The 20,814-nt window shown below is 28.2% G+C and overlaps 1 protein-coding gene across 2 annotated transcripts in view; it reads right to left on the bottom strand.

The window, feature by feature from the left end:
• Positions 1–17,094, bottom strand: part of LOC107439747 (WD repeat-containing protein 3) — a 35,788-nt gene extending 18,694 nt beyond the window's left edge. For both annotated transcript variants that reach the window (XM_043044320.2, XM_071180160.1), the window contains exons 1-14: positions 16,737–17,094; positions 16,218–16,427; positions 14,057–14,175; positions 12,956–13,034; positions 12,154–12,246; positions 11,969–12,064; positions 9,787–9,885; positions 9,432–9,529; positions 7,512–7,644; positions 4,529–4,719; positions 2,180–2,279; positions 1,330–1,431; positions 494–579; positions 343–411 (exon numbers count right to left, since the gene is read on the bottom strand). In XM_043044320.2, coding sequence (XP_042900254.1) covers positions 343–411; positions 494–579; positions 1,330–1,431; positions 2,180–2,279; positions 4,529–4,719; positions 7,512–7,644; positions 9,432–9,529; positions 9,787–9,885; positions 11,969–12,064; positions 12,154–12,246; positions 12,956–13,034; positions 14,057–14,175; positions 16,218–16,427; positions 16,737–16,901 — 1,640 coding nt within the window. In that variant the 5' untranslated portion in view covers positions 16,902–17,094. The remainder of the gene's footprint in view (positions 1–342; positions 412–493; positions 580–1,329; positions 1,432–2,179; positions 2,280–4,528; positions 4,720–7,511; positions 7,645–9,431; positions 9,530–9,786; positions 9,886–11,968; positions 12,065–12,153; positions 12,247–12,955; positions 13,035–14,056; positions 14,176–16,217; positions 16,428–16,736) is intronic.
• Between the last annotated feature and the right edge of the window lie 3,720 nt (positions 17,095–20,814).

Genomic DNA, 20,814 nt, shown 5'->3' with positions numbered 1-20,814 from the left:
AAGAAGCGATACCAGCCATCCTGTCAGCCCAAAGAAAATGGCAAAACTTTGCAGCCAGAAAAACACATAAGTAACATAAAACACATATCAATTAAGGACATTTTTAAGTAGGAACTTTGTAATAATGATATGAATTGGATCTGGAGTATATGCATAATATTTAAAATATAGCTAAACTCGATTATTTATTTCATTTATAGATTTGCTTTAATCGAGTTTCTCAAGATCTGCATTAACTCGGATAATTGGGACACTCTGTGTATATACTTATTTCTATATATGCCATAAGTAGGCCTTTTACTAGCATAAATACAACAACTATAATAGCTGCAGATGACATACCTGTATCGAATACATAAAATTTCGTCTGGCATTTTTAAAGTCCTTCTCAGATTAAGAGACAATCTTTTCCTACATTAGGAATAAAGTAAATGATAAATAAAAATAAATGCATCAGCAAAATCAAAGAGGCAATCATAAAAACTTTACATACTTAACTTCAGAATATTCACTATCTGTTATAAGTTCAAAATCCCAAAACTTGACTTCTTTGTCACTACCACCACTTGTAATCCCACCCTAGGATAAATAAAAAAGCTCGGTGATACAGCCTAAATGTAAACTCAGATATTTTTAATTTTAATATAATCAAAATTCAAAAAGAAGAAAAAATTAACATTGCAAGGACACAAGAGGATGGAAGGAAACACCATCATGAAGAGCTCAGTATTTTAATTACACATTCACACACCCATTTAACAATAATGAGTAACAACATAACATTGACTAAAATACTGTTTGTCTAAGATAGGTACTCTGCCAGACATTCGTCTGGAGCTGTGGCGGTGACTATGGCAACGAGGTATGATTATTTTAAGTAGGGGTGCGGGGTCCATCTTTAGGACTGGTTTCGGCGAGAGAAAAAGAGACCTCTTCATCGAAGCTACCCTCTTCTTGTTTCCATAGCACCAGACAGCCGCAGACTTAGTGGCGGTCAGAGCACCTATCTCAGACAAACAGTAGTAAGTATTTTAAAGTTTTTCCCAAACTGATTGGGGAAAAAGGAACCAGGGTAGGTTCGGGTGGCTAATCTCACTTAGTAAGTCAGAACGAAGACTATTGTTATTGTTTATGTGGATAGAGGTATCGCCATTTGTTGCTACGAATAAACTATCAGTTACAACATTTAAAAAAATCTTATTTCTAAAATTTTAAATATAAATCTAAATAAAAACATACATTTCTCGAATTACTCACTTAAAAAGAATAGATAACAAAAGTACATAAAAAATTTGCCAAATAAATAAATTAGAAACTTTCGATTAATACCTCATCAGGAGTTAATACAGCACATTGAGCAGAGCCATCATGAGCATCTAATCTTTCCAGTAAATCGCCAGCATATATATCATATATTTCTAATTTCCCTTTCTATGAAAAAAATAATTTTTCAAATAAATAAAGCATAATTATTTTAAAATGAATATATTTCAGTAAAAATAAAAGGAATAAATTACAGCCTATTCAATTAAAACATGCAACTAAAATAAAAAATTTAAGATCTTGCAAATGAAGAAAGTTATTTGCATAAGCTGGAAGCTATATACCAACATTTACTCTACCAATAAAGTTGTAAATATATGGAGTAGCTGATAATTAATAATGATAAAACATTTATTTACATTTTCAATCTAGGTAATAAAAAAAAACTTGACAGACATACAATTTTAATTCTATTATTTATCATATAATATTTTAAAAATTTCCTCATCACTAAGTGGAACTAAGATTATTTTTTTTACAGAATTTAAAAAAAACATTTCAATTTAATATTTGTCTTATAACAAGAATTTACTATGCTTTTTATGGAAAAATATTTATTAGAGTAATAATTATGATTTAGACTTTATAAGGAAAAACAATACTCTGACATAACTAAACAAAACTATTTAAAAGATTTCCGTATATTTTTAGTTATACAATTCAGAATATAATTGTTGATACCACAGTCCAGAGTAAGATCTACAAATCACAAAATTATAAATTAATACAAAATTTTTAAAACACTTTAAGCTTTCAGTCCAAACTTAAACAGAAACTAATACACGTTATTTAAAAATATTCAATGAAAAAAAATACAATTTAATAGGTTTATTTTGTAAAGAAATTTTTTGTATACCTTTGTACCAATTATGCAATGATTGTTTCCAGGCACAAAAACAGAGCAAAGAGCAGAGTTACAATTCAAAGTATTTGAACATGCTTGCTCTTCATTTAAACTATAAAGGAGAAAGAGAAAAATGTATGCATTACTAACTATTAAATCAAACATATATATAACTTATAACTTCTATCACAAACTGCATTAAAGAAGAATGACAATTTAATTCAGAAAGGCATTATTGATAACAGCTTTTATCATATACCTGAAATGCTTATTAAATTTTTTAAAATTATTTACCAAAATTTTTATCTTTGAATCTAATTAATTAAGGGCACCACTCAAAGGCGGGGAGTGAGGGTGAAATGACTTAAGACTATTGACTCATACATTCGACCATTAAGAATCGTTACGTTTAAAAGTATTAAGAATCATACGCTTTTAAATCAATAGTTTTTTTAAAAAAAAAAACGTAAATAGAAATAGATTGGTAATGTTCAACACAAACCTGAAAAATTTAAAGTAAAATAAGTTACTGATTGGAACTCTCAGAGAAATAGAAAAAGATCTAAAAATACTTGGGACAGGACGAAAATAAACAAATTGAAAACAATAGGAAAGACATGGAGAGAGACAAAATATTTAGGCACAAATAGAGTAAGAGGGAAAACTATGATAGAAGCCCTTTACTTCAATTTGGAGTAAAAAGGAATATGCACATAATATTTATGTATAAGAATTTATTGCAGTAATTTTCATCAAAAAATTAAATTTTTGTCAGACAAATACTTGGCTTGAGTTGAATATATTGTGAAATTATGATTTTTTACACAAATTTTAAAATGAAGTTTTAGGTCATTTAAATTATAATATTCTTCATATTTGTGAAAATTTTCTTGAAAAGAACATGTGTTTGAAATATTTGATGAAAAGATTTTCAGTATACATAAAAATAAGTTTGAATATGGAATTTGAATTTTTATGTATCCACTATTTCTTCTTTTTGTCTTTCTCTTTCTTTCCTTCTTTTTCATCCATTCAAGTCATTACACTACTTTTTTCAGGGGCATCTAATTAAAGGTTAGCCTTAGATACACACACACTGTCGCAAACTCACCCACACCTTGGATATATCACACTTTTGCTAGCAACTGATGCCACTCTTCAAAAATCACAAAACTGTACATTTTTTACAAATTTGTTTAATGTAAGCGCCTGTAGTTAAAAATATTAATAATGCTCTTTATAATTTATTAAACTAAACTGATAAAAGTAGAATGCAAAGGATTAAAGAATCACGTTTTTTTAGTTTGTTTAAATTTTAGAATACATTGAATAGCTAAAAATTATTATTTCTTACGTTTGCCAAGAGCGAATCTGAGAAATTTATATTCTGTTTAAAAAATTACTCAAATTTAATATTTTTCAGAACATAATGCTCTTAACTAAAAATATTTTAATTATTTTAAATGCAGTCAAACATTGTAAAAAAATTATCTGGAGAACTATCTATCAATAGAAATTTTAAGATTATTAGATTGTTAATTACATTTTAAATAAAGAGATATTCATGAAAAGAGAAAACCAAAATAAAACAAGGTTACAAATAGAAATTAGTAATTTCTTTCCTCTGTATCAAATTTCATAATACAAATAATTGTTAAATAAATGCAATTCAAACAAAGAGTTAATCTGAAAACTTAACATTCTGTTAGAAGTTGTAATTGGGTAAAAATACCTTTTTTTATTATCAGAAATGAATATCCTTAATTATTTAAAAAAAAATGTTTGATAATTATGAATGCAATCAAACATTATTAAAACCCTATATAAAGGAGAGTAATCCGTTAACAATTTTAGAAATTCTGTGATATGAATAACTAAGTGGATCAAAATCTATGGATCAAATTTTAAATAAACTCTTCAAAGAGATTAATTGAAAATTTGGAAACAATAATTTTTCATATAAGGCGCATCTAAAAAATATTGTAAATTAGTGAATGACACCTCAATGTACCCTCGCAAAAGTAGAAATAAAATATCAAGTATAATAGAGAACATACCTTAATTACTGTGTACAGTTTAAGGACACTACTCTAAATAAATGTGCTAATTTCTGCAATTTAACTTTCAAACCTTATTTTTAAATCAAATCAACAAAAATCTGACATTGCTTCATATTTTTACAGAATTAAAACTTAAATGAATACTAGAAGTTTTTGTTAAATCTTTTACAACTGTGCTAAGACGCAAAATTTTCTCTTTTAATATAACACAGAAATCTGTCTTAAGAAAAAAATAGGGGCCTAAAGAACAATCGAAAAAGAATAAGATCTAAACCATGATAACATAATAAAGGATTCTTACCTGTTCCAGACTTTTATTGATTCATCGCTTGCGGATAAAATAGTTAAACTGTCTGAACTACAGCTTAAAGCTTTTATAGCTGAACGATGTCCTGGAGTCAATATACTACGACTTAGTTCCAACTTAGAATGTTTATGTTTCAAATCAAAATTATACTGAGCTATGCTGTTGTTCTTAAATAACACAGTAATCTGAAAGAAAATATAAAAATATACAAGACCTTTTATAAAACATAAAGGAAGTTTTTAATATACGATATGATAATACATAAATGAAAATACATTGAAGGAAAAATTATAATTAACATAATACACTTTAATGATAAATTTAAAAAAAAAAAAGGTTGATAAATAGAACAAACAACAAAAAGCTAAGTATAATTTGTTGATTATCTGGTGATGATAAATCCAGTGCAGGTTGTGCTAATTTATACTTGCTTCAATGACTCAAAATTAAAATATTTTTAATAAAAAAATTTGGTAACAGAAACCAATATGGATTTAATATTGATTTTAAGAGCCAGATAAGACTAAAAGTGCTGATGCAATGAAAAAGCAAGTAAATTGAGAATTTTCTTTAATTTGTAAGTTGTCTGAACAATATCTCTAAATAATAATATAACAAAAACAGGAATATGCAATTCATATTAGATTTTCTTCAAAAAATGAGTTGGTTAGCATTTTATACATAATTTTTTTACTTCATTTATATCGTTCATACAAAACTGTTATCTTCTATCAAATTTGAAACTAGTACCAGTCTCAAAACCTTTTCCTTTATTCAATTTATAAATGCTTCATCCATAATTAGTTTCATATTTATTGATGAACTTACAATAAAAAATTAATGCATCCAATTCAAAAAAATTAGCGGTACATTAAGAAAAATTTTAATCTTTTGAAAAATGAATAAAAATTGAATTGCACAGTCGGTTAAATGGCAAAAAACAACAACACGTTTTTATGATTTTTTTTTTCATTTTCTGCCACTCTTCTATGTTGTTTGATAATTTTGGATGGTTTAAACCAGTTATTTATGTTAAGAAGTCAGCCATACAACTTATAATCATTAGTTCAATTGTTTAAGATTAATTTAGGAAGAAAATAAAAATTGTACAATTAAAATAAAATTTAGATATGCTATTAATTTTTACTGCTTATTTACAGATGTTGTTCGTTTAAATTTTTTTTCATAAATTCAAATGAGCTGAAATAGGATATTTATATTTCAATTGATAGTAAAACGGGCAAATTCTTGTGAACATAATCAGTACATTATTGACTTGATGCAATAATGTGTATTTATCAATTCTATAATCAATCATGTATGAAGAAACATAAAATAACAAAGTTTGAAGAAATGCTATATGATACAACTATGCTTCAGAACGTGTTGTTATAACAGAAATTACTTTTGTGAAGTTTTCTATTAAATTCAACATTTTAAAATGAGCAAAAATTCCAGTTCTTATTTGATAGTAGAAATTAAAATGGAATTTTATGAGATCTTGTTAAAGTCACACATAAGGCAACATCTGCTCAGTAACCAAGATCAATATTTTCTAAGCATGTAATTATTTAAGTTTCAGAAGTTTTAGTTTTTAGCAGAGTACTAAAGAGAAATGGCAAAAACTATTTTCCCTTATAGCCTTAGCTCAAGTTGCTATTCTCACAAAAAATATTTGGCTATATATCAGGAAGAAAGAAAAAATGAACCAATCAAATGATGTTAGGTCAGATGATTCTAAATTGTGTAGTCACATAACACTTAACATTACATTAAAAGCTCAATTTAATGAATATGGCTTATTGCTTTTATGACAGGTTTCAGAGTCACTGATAAAATGCTAATATCAAAGTTACAAAAATGTAATATTTATAATGAGTTGAAAACTGCTAGTCTTCTGTAAAATTTAAGGATAATAAATTTCCCTAATATTAAAGTAAGCAGCATTCAACGAAAAAGGACAAAATAGAATTTCTTTTTTATATATTTCTGCTATCAATATAGAAAAATGAAAAACATGTTACATTATTTCATTCTTACAACCGTAACCCTTTATGTTTTAAAAGAAAAGATGCGCAAGGCTCTTTTATCTTGTATCCTAGGAAAGGTAGAACGATTATTCAGTAATAAGTTTTCTTTATACAAATAGCTAAATAGGTTAAATCAAAACATACAGTTTATATTTATATTGAAATTAAAATTTTGTTATGAACCATATTTCTTCCACTCTATAAATACTTTATTAAGATGTATTTTGTAAGCAAACATGCATGGCAGGGAATGTAAGAAGTTTTCATGCTCTGTATAATAATGACAAGCTCTCTAAAACAGTTTCATCTGTTATTAAGAATTTTCATTATAATGGACTTATACAGAATTTATGGCAAACCTTTAATCTCCAATGGTAGAATTTATATGCGAATGGATAATCCATTAAAGCAATGTTTCCCAAAGCGTGGTACGCGAACCATCAGGGGTACAGAAACGGTTTAGCGGGGGTATGCGTTCTTATGCAAAATATCTTACGACAAACGAAAATTTCAAAAATTTATATCTAAAAACAAAGGTAGCCATGAAAATTTACAATTACTTATATTTTTTTATTGGTATTTTTTTTTTTGCAGAATTAACAGTTAATAATTAGTGGTGTCAACAGCAAGTTGTGATTTTAAACTTTTGTAAAATTTTTTATAGTAAAAAAATACATTCATTTTTTATTAGTGGTACACAGCGTTACGAAAAATTTAGAAAGGGTACGCAAAAGTCATAAGTTTAAGAACCACTGCATTAAAGGAAGACTACCAATATCATTCAACAGTGTATACATAGAAAAGGCTAACATTTAATTTTTTATTGAGAAATAGATTTTATTGAGAGATGATTCAAAATAAATTTAAGAATTAAATAAAAAGAAAAAGCTAGAAAATATAATATTCATATCCTATTATGTTATAATATGAAAAGAAGGGACACATACTTTAGCCAAATCCTGATTATTTACAGACATCGCAAATGAGTCAACTTTTCCCAAAAGTTGAAAAGAACCGAGGGAGGAAAACTCATCTTCAATTGAAATGGACACAGACAAATCACCATCATCGCCTTCATTCCTATAATGAATAAAAATCAATCAGAGAATGAAAAGAAAATTTTGAAGGAAAAAAACATTTACAAAACATAATCAGAAATGATTTTTAATCCAAATGAGATTTTTCAAAAGAGATTTTATTATGAACAACACTCAAACATTATTTTATTATTTCAAACATATATTTATTAAAAATATAAGACAAATAAAGTAGTAAACATATTATTTGAAAAATATTTATTTAGTCATTGTAAAAATAAATTTCTCTATGATACTTATCATTATATAACTATGATACTTATCATTATATAATTCTATAACTGGAATTACAACACTAAAAAAATAATTCTTCGCTTTGGCAAATATAGATATGTGTAGCCAGACATAACATTTAGCAGAAGGGAAAGATCATAAATGAATATAAACTTAACATGCCCTTAATATTTAATAATATGCTACGTTAATTTTTTATATAAAAACATTTTAGGGAATTTTGAAAAGGGTTGACAAAATTTCAAAATGTAATATAGTAGAACTCAGACTACCTTAAATAATGATTCATCGCTTTTAATTTCTTCAGCTTGGTCCGCTTTCATTTCTTAAATAAATAATGTAAAAAATTTCTAGGCTTTAGAGGGTCCTCAAATACCGTTTCCCGAATATTCCGAATCATCTTTCGCCCAACTATTAACTGATAATTTTCTCGTAGTGTCAAGAAACTACACACACATAATAGAAACCAGACAACAAACGCACACGCTGGCTGCTATAGAATTGAGGAAAATTATCCCATACTCTGAATAGGGGTCTGGGGTTATGTTTACTTTGTTTTGTGAAGGTATGCGAAGAAAAAAAAAGAGAAATGCATTTTTTCTTCCAGTACAGTAGTTTTAAATCAGTTTCTGCCCAAATGATAAAACAGATAGCATCTCGAAACAGAATGCTTAGTCTGGTACAGACTTTATGGAGAATTCACAAAGTGATAACAATCTGATGACTTGTGAATTAGAACCAATTTTAAAAGATAAAATTACAAAATCTAGCAGAGTTGAAGAAGACTGTGAATCATCAGATCCACCAATATTACTTAATAACACAGCAGTTATACTGCAGATACTGACAATTTTCTTCCAAGGACATAAGGAACAAGAAGTTGATGACTTTGAATTGTTGTAAAAATCATTGTGTACTTTAAGAAATAAAGAAAGGTGAACAAACAAAAATATCAGATAATTTATTAAAGAAATCACATTTAAGATTCAGATTGCATTCATTGATTTAACAAAATATAATTAAACTTTAGTTTTCGCAGGAATTTTCATGCCTCAAATATAGTGACATTTCATTACTTACAGCATTTTTGTCCACTCCAAACAAAATTATTAAAAATTATTGATACCATAATTTCATTATTTATTGTATGTCCGAGGAAAGAATTTTGGTATTTTTAGCAATAAAATATGACAAAGATTTTTAATTTAACTTAATTGAAACTCGCATTTCAGGGTTAAATAAATTTATCACTTTTTGCACGAGAAGCTTTCGTAAAAAAAAAAGAAGAAAAAAAAGCCCCTAGAATGTTAATTATATTTAATATCAGTTGTAAACGACTGATATAAAATATATATAAACAAAACAAAAAAGGCAAATTTTTTAATGAGCATAGATAAATTTAGATAAATACAAGAAAGAATTACTTTATTATGCTTACAGTTTAATTTCACTTAAATATTTCAAGAATGCTAACAGAATTTAAACTACATTACTGTAAAACTAAAATACACAGAGTCATAAGTAAAATAAAATTACTTTTTTCTTTTCATTTCTTTAGCTTTCCGCTTGCGGAGTTTCTTATTCATCTCAACTTGAGTAAGAATTTTGTACAGCTGCACAATTTTTGTCGAGCCCTGAAAATTAAATTTAAAAATTAAAGAAATTGACAAGACATGCATTATACAATGAATATGTAAAAAATATCACTTGAATAATATTGAAAAATAGACAATTTATTTTGCTCAGACAGCAAAGCTAAAGATATATTTAAAATTAATCAGATCAATTCTCACTTGTAGTGAAGTTCCCTTTTTCAGTACAATCTACCTCATAAAATAAAGACCAGAAAATAAAAAAATCAAGAAAACAAATATACAAATTTAACACTTACATGAACACCTAAGAGTCTTTCGGATGGATCTAAAACTATTGATGTTGTTTTACTCTCTGAAGTTGTAATTGTACCTGCTTCTGTCACATTACAATTCTCCTGTTAAAAAATTAAATAAGAAAACAATAAAAATTGAATATATAAAAAACTAACATAATGACGGAAAAAATAAGCAATTATTTGTGTTAAGATATAGGTGAGATATAAGGGTGATTCTTTGGAAACATGACAATTCGGAACAAAAAATTTATTCAAATTTAAAGTCTTCAAAATAATCTAAATTTTATTTTGTACATTTATTTAGTTACCTTTAATCTCCAATGGTAGAANCATTAGCCTAGAAGTAAAAAAAAACAAACAGTCATTTTAAGCTAATAGTAAGTAACTCAACTTAAGCCATTGCGGTAGATGGACCATGAATTGCTTAAATTAATTCTTTTATCCACTGCAGAAAGAATCAAAAATGTTTTTATTGCTGATATATACAGAATAAAATTGTGAATAATAATCAATCATTAAATAAAAAAAATAACTGATTACATTCAAGCATATTACTATCTTACATAAACTTGGTATTAGGTTAATATTTGCTTTCTCTCTTTACATTCAACAGTTTAAAAAAATTTCTGGTAACTGCTTCAATGTCCTGGCATTCATAAGCCAGGAAAATGACAGCCAGGATAATGACAATTTGCCATTATATAGCATTTAACTTTACTTTAATTTAACATTTCGACTAAGATGTTTATATTCCGCAAAAAACAACAGGATTTCTTGAAATAACTCAGGTAAATCTATGTAGTTTATGTTAATGATTTCAAGAAAACAGGAAAATTACAACATAAAAACCTACTCACATAGAAAAATTTTTGAAATAGGTTTTGAACCAGAAAGTTGGTTCTTTATTCATGCAATAAGACATGTTAAGATAGATGGTATTCTAATCAATCTATTAACATAAGATATTGATTGCTGAGGCGATATCTATTTTGGTTATAAATCACTAAATAAAAGTAGCCAGTAAAATGACAGATTTTCTTACGGCAAACAAATTATTGACAGAAAAAAGTATTTTCAACCAAGTTTTTGTAAATAAATGCAGAGGGTACTTGTTTCAACAAAGTACCCTCTGCATGTATTCTAGAAATGCTTACAACGTTTGAGATAAAAAAAATTAGGTATTCAAAAATTTATGGGAAGTTTTGAATCTAGTTATTATTGGAAATGTTGTTTGTGACATACCACGAAAATGACATTTTGAAATTCAATAAAAAATTTTAAATATACAAAACAGTCATTTCAAACAAAAAACACACAAAACAGTCAAGGTCATTTTAAAATACTAACACCAATGCTATTTATAAAAATTTAAAAAAAAAGTTCTTTTAGTAGTATAGTATTAGATCTTGGAGCAAGAAACTGTAAATTGTTATATTTCGTGAGAATCACTCATAAAACAGAAAATTTTGAAATCATAGAAACACAAATATGTAACAAACACTAATCTGTTAAGAATTTCAATACATTTTAAAGGCTGAAAAATTCATAAAATAATATAAGTTCTTTGAAAAAAAAAAAAACTTTTTTTGAGCTATGCAGACATGCAAAAATTTTTCTACAACTAACCTAAATAGCTTAGCTAAATAAAATAACAAATCTCCTTATAGTGCTTTATTTTACCTCAATAAATTAAAGACCTCAAAACAATTAATTTAAAACAATCCTTAAATTTTATTATTGAATAGGTATTCAATGAATAAATATATCTGTGAAGCAAAGTTAAGCGAACTCATAAAACTTCACTTGAGTTAAGATTTATTTAACTTCACAAAGCGGCAATAAAAAATGACTGCAAAATTAAGTGCAAGATTTTTATTTAGTAAAACTATAACTAAAATAAAAATTGCTTTAAAAATAATTAAGAAATTAAACTTTAAAAAGATGACATTTTAAATACAGTTAGCTTAATTACTAATTTACCCTAAAAATATCGAAGGTCTGAGTGCTTTGCTGTTAGGAAGCTAATTTCTTTCTGTGCAATTTAAATATTAAACATTGATGGGTGAAATATATTTTTACAGATGTCAATAATTTTTAGCATATTCAAAATTTGATGAAGTAACTTAGCATAAAAGATTAATGGAGTGTTTGTTAAACATTTTTAAAATTAATATTTACTTACAAATTCATCTTCATTAGATCCATCATTGATGCCAACTGAATCCATCCCAAGTTCGTCTATTTTCAATCGTTTTCTATCAGATATAGGATCATCTTCCTGTTCACAAATATAAATAAGACAATATTGATATAATTAAATGTTTTTTTTTTTTACTTTATAACAATTTTTAAAAAAGTGGTTCTTACATTAGTGTCTGAAGCAATATTCCAAACTTTAAGATTTATACCATTCAGTCCAACAATTAGTTTTGTTTCCTTCACTATGACACAATCCAAGATCTGCAAATCAAACAATTAAAGAATTTCACATGTTAAAAAAAAAAAAAGATATTTTGGTTGGATGAACCGTTTAAAAAGTAAAAATATACTAAACTTAACTACAATGGAAAGTCTCATAACTGGAATCGGAAAATAAATTTTTTTCAGATAATAGGTCTTTATGATAAACATCAAAATATCCTTATTTAATAAAAATAACAAATAATAAATTTCAATCAACAACACATAAATCTACGTGGTTTGCTGGGATGTGCTATTTTTGCTGCTTCTGTTCTGTAGTTATTAAAATAGATTTGACATAATAAAGGTGTTTACCAATCCCATCCCATGTAAATGTGATTGTTGGACAATAAAATACAACATATAGTGTCCAAAAATCAAAAAAATAAATAAATACAATTAATAGCTATCGATATGAAAATTAAAAAATATAAGAGTAAACCAAATGATATACAAAAGATATAGAAATTAAAATAATTTTTTTAAATTTTAGGATCCTTCAAAATCTGACCTATCAGAACAAAACAATTCTTCAGTTTTGGCGTGTAAATGTCCTTCTTTAAACTTATTCTCCAATTCATCATTACTTCTATTTTCACTAAAATGTATGCCGTTCAAAAATTGAAAAAAAAAATCAAGATGATAGAAAAAGAATTATCAGCGAAATAAATAAATTAAACTATTATTAAAATGAGCAAGAAAATCATACCTCATTTCGATTGCCAACAACTGTATGAAAACAATGCTTTGTATCCAAGTCCCAAAGCTTTATATAAGTGTCCAATGAACTATAAGAGGGAAAAAAAATATATATCCAATAATTATAATGTTGCAGCTCGTTAACACACAGTTAAGTTTTAATTTTTACTTTAATAAAATTGGAAAGTATGTATATTTTAACCATAGAGCACATAAACTAATAGATCTTCCTAAAGTAATAGTAAAAAACCAGAGGAAAATTAGATGAAATCCTCAAAAACAATGCTTTTCCAAAAATAGTTTTGTCATAAAAGGAAAGACAAAGTCTTTGGCCAAAGTTCACTTTCTCACAAGTTCTCATGAGTTTCAAATAAAAGATTTTTTCTCTCCATTGAAAAAAGTATTTAGGGCAGGAAACTGTTCAATGAGACAAGTTTGAGTCTATAACAACTAGTGATTGCTCAGGTGCCTGATAAATATATGTTGAGCCATACTCATACCCTGCAATGCATTGTAATCCTCCCATTGCATATTTTAAGTTCGCCAGAGCATGAACTTTTAGAATCAAGTACGATGATTTCGCCACAGGAGAAATAATTAATAAGAAAATAATAAATGTCTAAAACCAGGCTTTAAATGTGTCAAATATTTTCTGGGGGTTCTGAGTGATTCTGAATGCAATTAAAATTGATATTGTTAACTTACCTTACATTAGCATATATATAAAGGCAAATTACCCTACATAACTAATTATGAATATAAATTTCAATAGAACAAAAAATTCCAAATATACATTTATGTCATTAACAAACAGCAATATGAATTAGAATAAAAATTGCTTATGATTATTCAGAACAGTTATTTACTATGAATGAATCATTTTTCGAACACATAAAATTTTACATCTAAACATGAAAATTTTTCACACCTATTTTTAGCACAACATGAAAAGTTTGAATTTATAAAGGTTTTATTTTTAAAGGTTAGACTCTACCAAGAGATTATGTTAATCATTGCTTATTTATAATTCAATGAGTGTATTGTTTAATACATTCTAAAATTAATCTTTATAAATTTAATGACATAATGCATTTAAAAAAAAATACCTTACCTAGATATTAACACATTTTTTGGATGAAGAAATATACATTTGGTAATGGGACCTTTGTGGCCCTTCAGTCTAAATAAACCTGCTTGATCTGTGACATTCCACAACACTATTTCACAATCCTGCAATCAAATAAAATAGTTTAAAAATACCATAAATTAAAATTTATATTGAAAAATGGTACATAAGTTAAGTATGACCCACTAAAAAATAAAACCCTTTCAGATCATAAAATAAATAAATAGAAAAAGTACTAAAAGCATAGCAAAAAAAAAAAAATTGCTTTTAGCCAGGAATAATTATTATTGTTGATAGATACTGATAAGCAATCTATCTTTATCATTTTCCTTAAATTCCTTCAGTATATTTTAAAAACATGTTAATATATTTTTAAAACAATCTTAATGTATTTGCTTTCTCAGTTAAGTTTGAATAAATTCATCAAGAAATAATAGAACAACATTTTCCCCTTCAATTTAATTCATTATTTTCAAAATAATAACTTTTAGAAAAAACTTAAAATTTCAAAAGTGAAGTAAGCCAAAATTGATTAATCTGTTTGTTATTAGTTCTAATGCTACAGAAAATTTCAAATTGTTTCTCTGTAAATAATAAATACTTAATTGCATATTTTGTATTTGTATCTGATAATTATCCTAAAGCATTTTAAGATTCATCTATTCAAGATTAATAATGCCAAATTTAGCATGAAAGTTTAATGATTAACTGAAATGATCTATATAACACAAAATTTCATATAACAAAAAGCTTCAAGTTATAAAGGTTATGCACCATACTATAAAATCATTCTGTAATCGAGGGATTTCTTTAGGTTTATTCCTTTATTATTAGGTCAGATACAAGAATTTCCTTTGAAATGTGGACATATTTATGAATGCTTGTGAATCTAGAGCAGGGTGCGTAGCCAAATCTTTGAATAAAAAATAAGCACTTTTTAAAAACTTTTCAAGCACTTTACAAAAGTTTTCAAGCACTCAAAAAATTCATATTCAATCAATGATATTATTGAAAAACAAAAACTTTTTATAAACAGTTTTAGCGTTAAAAAAAGAAACGGGCGTAAATAGAAACAATTAGTACTTTCCCTCATCACCGAGTGAATTCAACTTGACCCTGAACTCAGAACAAAAGTACACTTAATCCCTACGTCAAAAAAAGTGTTAGAAGTAAAATAAAATAAACAAGAACAAAATTAAAAAGAAAAACATTTCATAAGGGTCTGACATTCTCTATCCGAATTGGAGCACTTGGGTTTCGGTTTCAAGTGTGCACGCATGTGCAAGTCATAACGTGGGTACGACATGAAGTCCGCATGAATGATTACGTAGCAAACTCCCCATTTTTCTTGAAATGCCTGGGATCCACCAGATATCACTGAGAGGAAGAAAAAAAATTATTTGGAAAAAAAGCACTTTTTAAAAACGCCAGCTGAAAAAAGCACCTTTAAAAACAAAATCCCCAAAAAAGCACCTTTAAGTACTTTTTACAAACGCTACGCACCTGAAGAGGATTGCTTTCCTATATCAAATTAAAAGAGATTTTCCACTTTTCAGTGGGGGATATTTCCGTATCGAGTTTTGTCACGCCAACTACATTCGCCAAGGTGCCAAATAGATTTTAAACTTGGAATTAAAAAAAAAAACATACAGATGTTTGTCTGGGGGTGACTACAAGTTATACCTTCAGAGTTGGTCTGTTTCTGTGATGTTTTTTTATAGTTCCTCACAGGCCCAGAAGTTGCCAAGACTGGGCAATTATTCTGCCACAGATTACAATACAGAAATCTCTTTTTGTAACACATACCTAAAATTTGAAAGATCTGCACCTTATTACATAAACAATTTTTTTTCCAAGACAGTGCTTGCCCACAGTCTATAAATTATATGAAAGCACAAAATCGATTTTTACTTGATATCGAAATAAAAATACATAAAAACTTCAATGATACATAGAATTTTCCAACTTCTGAACAAATTTTAGTCACATTTCACCATACTGAAAAATCATACACCTGTACCTTTACCCTTCATGAATTATCTAAAGTCTATGCATAATTAAAATTTACATAAGAAAAGAGCGCAGCTTTTGATAAATGGGTAACATATTTCTCAAGTAAAAAATGTACAAACTATGGTTAATTTACCTTGCCTCCAGACGCTAAATTGGAGCCTTTATTTTCATAAGTCAAGCAAGAAACGGCTGATTTGTGTCCAAGAAAGGAAACTTCACACCTGCCAGTTTTTAAGTCAAAAACTTTAATCTTGCCATCAGCATACCCTACTGTAATATTTCGGCAGCCATTATCAACAACAAAACAAGTTACGTTGCTCTTTTCACCAGCCAATACTTGAGACTGAAAAAAAATTATTTGGAGTGTTGCTTATTATAATTAGTGTATCATTTGTCTGATTAAATAGTCATTATTAAAATAGTTAACATAATTGTTACAAGGTAAATATTTTATTAGTGGATTTTTCTCAATAGTTCAAAATTAAATGCTTTATAATTTTAGAACATTAGTCTACAAATGTCTCTTTAAATAAAAATATAAAGTAACTTTATTTTTTCATTTAAAAAAAAAACATTGTACATTGTAAAAAACATGCATGTATCTGTGCTTAAAATATAAAACAGGCGAAATGAAAGCATTTCTTAATTTTACTTTTTCCTTTGATTGTAAATTCCAGACGTATATATTTTCACAGGCTGGAACAGCGAACAGATTATTTTTATTACTATAATTAACAGGCAATATTTTAGCAGTTGAACTAGCAACGAGTCCAAAAATGTTGCCAGGCTCAAATCGCAAGTACTGTTTAGTAGTCATAATTAATTATTGAATCGTAAATATAAAATGTTAAATTAAAACACCAATTAATACTGAACTACACGTGCATTGGCAAGCACAACAACATAATAACAAAGTTTGTTTACAAACTGTTGAGTATTGTTGCCAAAACAAGTAAAACAAAATAGACGAAACAAGTGTAAGGGTTTTATTTTCATTAACGCACTGTCTTGGCTNACAAAACGATGAAGAGATAACGATGAAAACGATGATGTAATCGACCAATCAAATACCTCTATTTATTAAAAAGGCGGTCAGCCAAGCAACAGCCTTTCATTAAAACAAGACATCTGTAATTTTCGCATTCGCGTCACACCGCATATGGATGGTGTTTTCTACACTAGGGAGCGCTGCAAGATCTATTCCACCTACACTTCCGGGATACTGTTTCCGGTGTATTTTAAAGCCAGTTGTTTCACAACGTGATCAAGACTGTAAGCATGCGGTTTGGGAGGTAATGAAAACGTGAAATCTATATCAGAAAAATAATTATTATGAAACAAATATTACTTTGTGTTACGGATATACAATGTGCCTAAACAGTGATTTACAATACCACATGCAATAACTGATAAAGGTGTCGCTATATAATAAGAAAAGAAATGGATAAACAGTACGCTTATATCATTTTATTAATGTTAAAATTATAAAGGGTATATAATTTTAACATTAATTATTAAATAGTAGTGATAAGTAGTGGTAACATGTGGTTTGACAAATAATAAATATGTAAACCTAATATTTAAAAAAAAGTTATAAAACACTTCTTACCTTGTCAATAATATATGCTAACTTACAAATTTAAGCCTGAATCATAATGTATAAACTTAATCTTGCTCCTCAAACAATATGCTAACACTAACGTAAGATGGTGCACAGCTTGCAACAAGAGCAAACAGTAATAAACTATTGGAAAGAGGCCAAATAAGGACTACCAAAAAAGCGAGTTATTCAAAATCTAGCAATCATGTCACCTTTTTCAATGTATCTATAAATAACTAAAACAAATTTTCACTTCAAACTCACTAGAATTACTTAATAACATTAATATCTAATGAAATACTGCAGATTTGAGCTCAGAAATTATCTAATTTATTTCTTTTATTGAAAACAAAATTATCCGTTTGAAAATATCGCCTCGCAGAATAAGCTGTAGTAAGCAGATACAAGTTTTCTAACAGGAACAGGAGCAGGTATTGAGCTTGAGATTGTTACATTTATTGCTTGCATTTATATTGAAAACACCATCCATAGACTGAGAATGTTTAGAAAAGTTCATTTAATTTGAAACTTTTTACGTTTTTGCTCATCATTGGCATAATCTTAGTAAGTACTACTCCTTTTACCTCGTCGCATGCGATATGCGTACTCGTCTGTAGTATGAATAAAATCCCCTTCCCCTTCAGATCTATGTCTAAATTCAGTAAGTTGCCTGAGAAATGAGATCACCTCTGCAGAGAATCAAAAATTTCGATGGTATGTCTTCGCCTCATTCTCAGAGATGTCTCTCAGACCATCGCCAATAGCCCATTGTGCATACAGTCTCTCGAATTAATAGCTGAGTACCGGGTAGGGTCACCTTAATAGCATGCAGGGCCCGCATGGCACAAATATATTTTAGACATCCATAATATATCATAATGTTTAAAAATGAACTAAAAAGCTTCACATATATAAAATAAATCATTTTTAAGATATGATGCAATAATTTTAACAAATTTAAACACATTTTGATTACCCCGAAAACTCAAAAAAAGTATTTTCAAACTATGAATAATTTGAAAAAAAGTTTATATGCTAACCAGTTGTAATCCTCAAATAATAAAATAATTTTCAAAGTCATGGAAGTTAATCAAATTAAATTAAATAAGCGTATATCAAATCAATATATCAAATATCGATTTATCAATAATCAATATATCAATAAATCGATATATCAAATTAAAATAAATCCAAAAGGTATGAATTATTTTGTCAAACTAAACAGTTACTAAAACATCTTTCAAAGCCCAAGTACCTAAAATTTTTTTTGGAACGTAGAAAAATAGATTTCGGTAGCCTTTTTTATGTTCTCTAGTTGCAAACTATTGAAATTATTGGTATTTGCATGATCATTCACTATTTGTAGAAAAAAATTCACACTTTATATAATGGAATCTATTTATTTAAAAAAATATATAAGACGCTGTTTTTTATTCTTTGCTTTTTTAAACGCAATTTATAAAAAGCAAGATTCTCAAGGACCTCTTGAGTGCCTGGGTCCCCTTGAGTCAATTAATCCATAAAGTCGTGATGGTTGGCTAAAAACGAAGGTGAAGACTTGAGCTTTTGAAGAGTAGGGGCATTCTGCGGACAAAAGCTTTAAAAGAATAGGAGAATTCTGTGACAAAAATCCCCAGCATGAGCAGTTCAAGGTTGGCTAAAACAAAGGGGAATACTTGAGCTTTTGAAGAATAAGGGCATTCTGTGGGTAAAGACTCAAAGCTCTTGAAGAATTCTGTGGACAAAAGTCCACAGCATGAGCTGTCCAAGGTTGGCAAACCAACATGACTAAAAAATTTCTCTGCAATATGGACATGTATTGTTCTCCTCTAGCATCTATTGATGCAATTTTCATGAAACAAATGTCCACTAGTCAATTGTGCGGAACTGTACGTCAAGTCCAAACAAATTCTGTAATTGTTTGACGCTTTAAAAAAATTTTCTGGCATGCTTAGAGAATAAGTGTTTTCTATCACCTCCTGGCTCATTCTAGTCCAGTTATAATGGATGAAGGTTTGAATTCCTTCTCGCTTTCACTTTTGAAAAGTCATCTCCAGGAGCCAATTTTTTCCAAAGGAATTAGAAAACAACCAAGCAATTGATCCTCTGCAACAACTCATTACATTGGCAACTGATGGCATGTCCAATTTGTGAACCATTGAAGACAAGTTAAATTTACTCCATAAAAAATTCCATACTTCAGTCGCGCAATACCTCCTCGTGAAAGGCAATGGAGGAGAAGGTCCAACCACATCGGGCGATTGCACTCTGTCCAGAGCATTCGAAAATTTTTCAATAAATGCAGCAAATTGTTCAGCGTGAGGATAACCCTCACTGTCGTACGTGAATCTGTAAAATTTAGAGCTCATAGTGAATATGAAATGGAATGGCTCTGAATCCCCTTTTATACGCGAAAAAAGAGGAAGTGTTTTGACGCTCGGTATCTTGATTGGCCACAAAGTGTTGTGACATTCTGATTGGCCATGTGACAAGAAATGAAATTTTAAAGAATGACAAACTGCTTTGAAAAATATGTACCCCAGAGGGTTTTATTTATTTATATTATAATGCAATACATTCAAATTTACAATACATTCAATATAATACAATATTTACAATACGCGTTTCCTTTGTTTTTTTTACTGATAAATCCAATGGTGTTTCGGGATTAAATGCATACTGTCTTTTGCTGCAGTGTTTCACATCTGTACGTAAATCCAACGCCTCCAAAGATTTCGAAAAATTGTTTAAAAAGTCTTGAATGTTGTTCCATTTTTGATCCATCTTTGGTGCAATGAGTGAAAAGTCCACGTTAAAAAACACGTCTTAAGGATCTTGGGATTCAACCAACACTTGAGGCATATCCAACACTTTTGATTCAACCAACACTTGAGGTATATCCAACACTTTTGTTTGCTCCAACATTTGAAGCATATCCAACACTTGGGACTCCTCACTCCCTTGAGGTTCACCACAGCATGGGCGGATCGTGAATTTAAGGGGCCCTGGGCTGAAACTACTTAGAGACCCTAATAGCCATTTTGTTAGAAAAACTGTATTTTTATTTGTGTATACAAACAGCAACTGTGCAACATTACTTCAAAAGAAATTGACAGGTTGTGTGTAGTTA

This window comes from Parasteatoda tepidariorum, chromosome 1 (genome assembly GCF_043381705.1).
Source record: "Parasteatoda tepidariorum isolate YZ-2023 chromosome 1, CAS_Ptep_4.0, whole genome shotgun sequence".
Lineage (NCBI taxonomy): Eukaryota > Metazoa > Arthropoda > Arachnida > Araneae > Theridiidae > Parasteatoda > Parasteatoda tepidariorum.
Note: the sequence above shows the minus strand (reverse complement) of the source record. Positions and strands in the feature narration are given on the sequence as shown.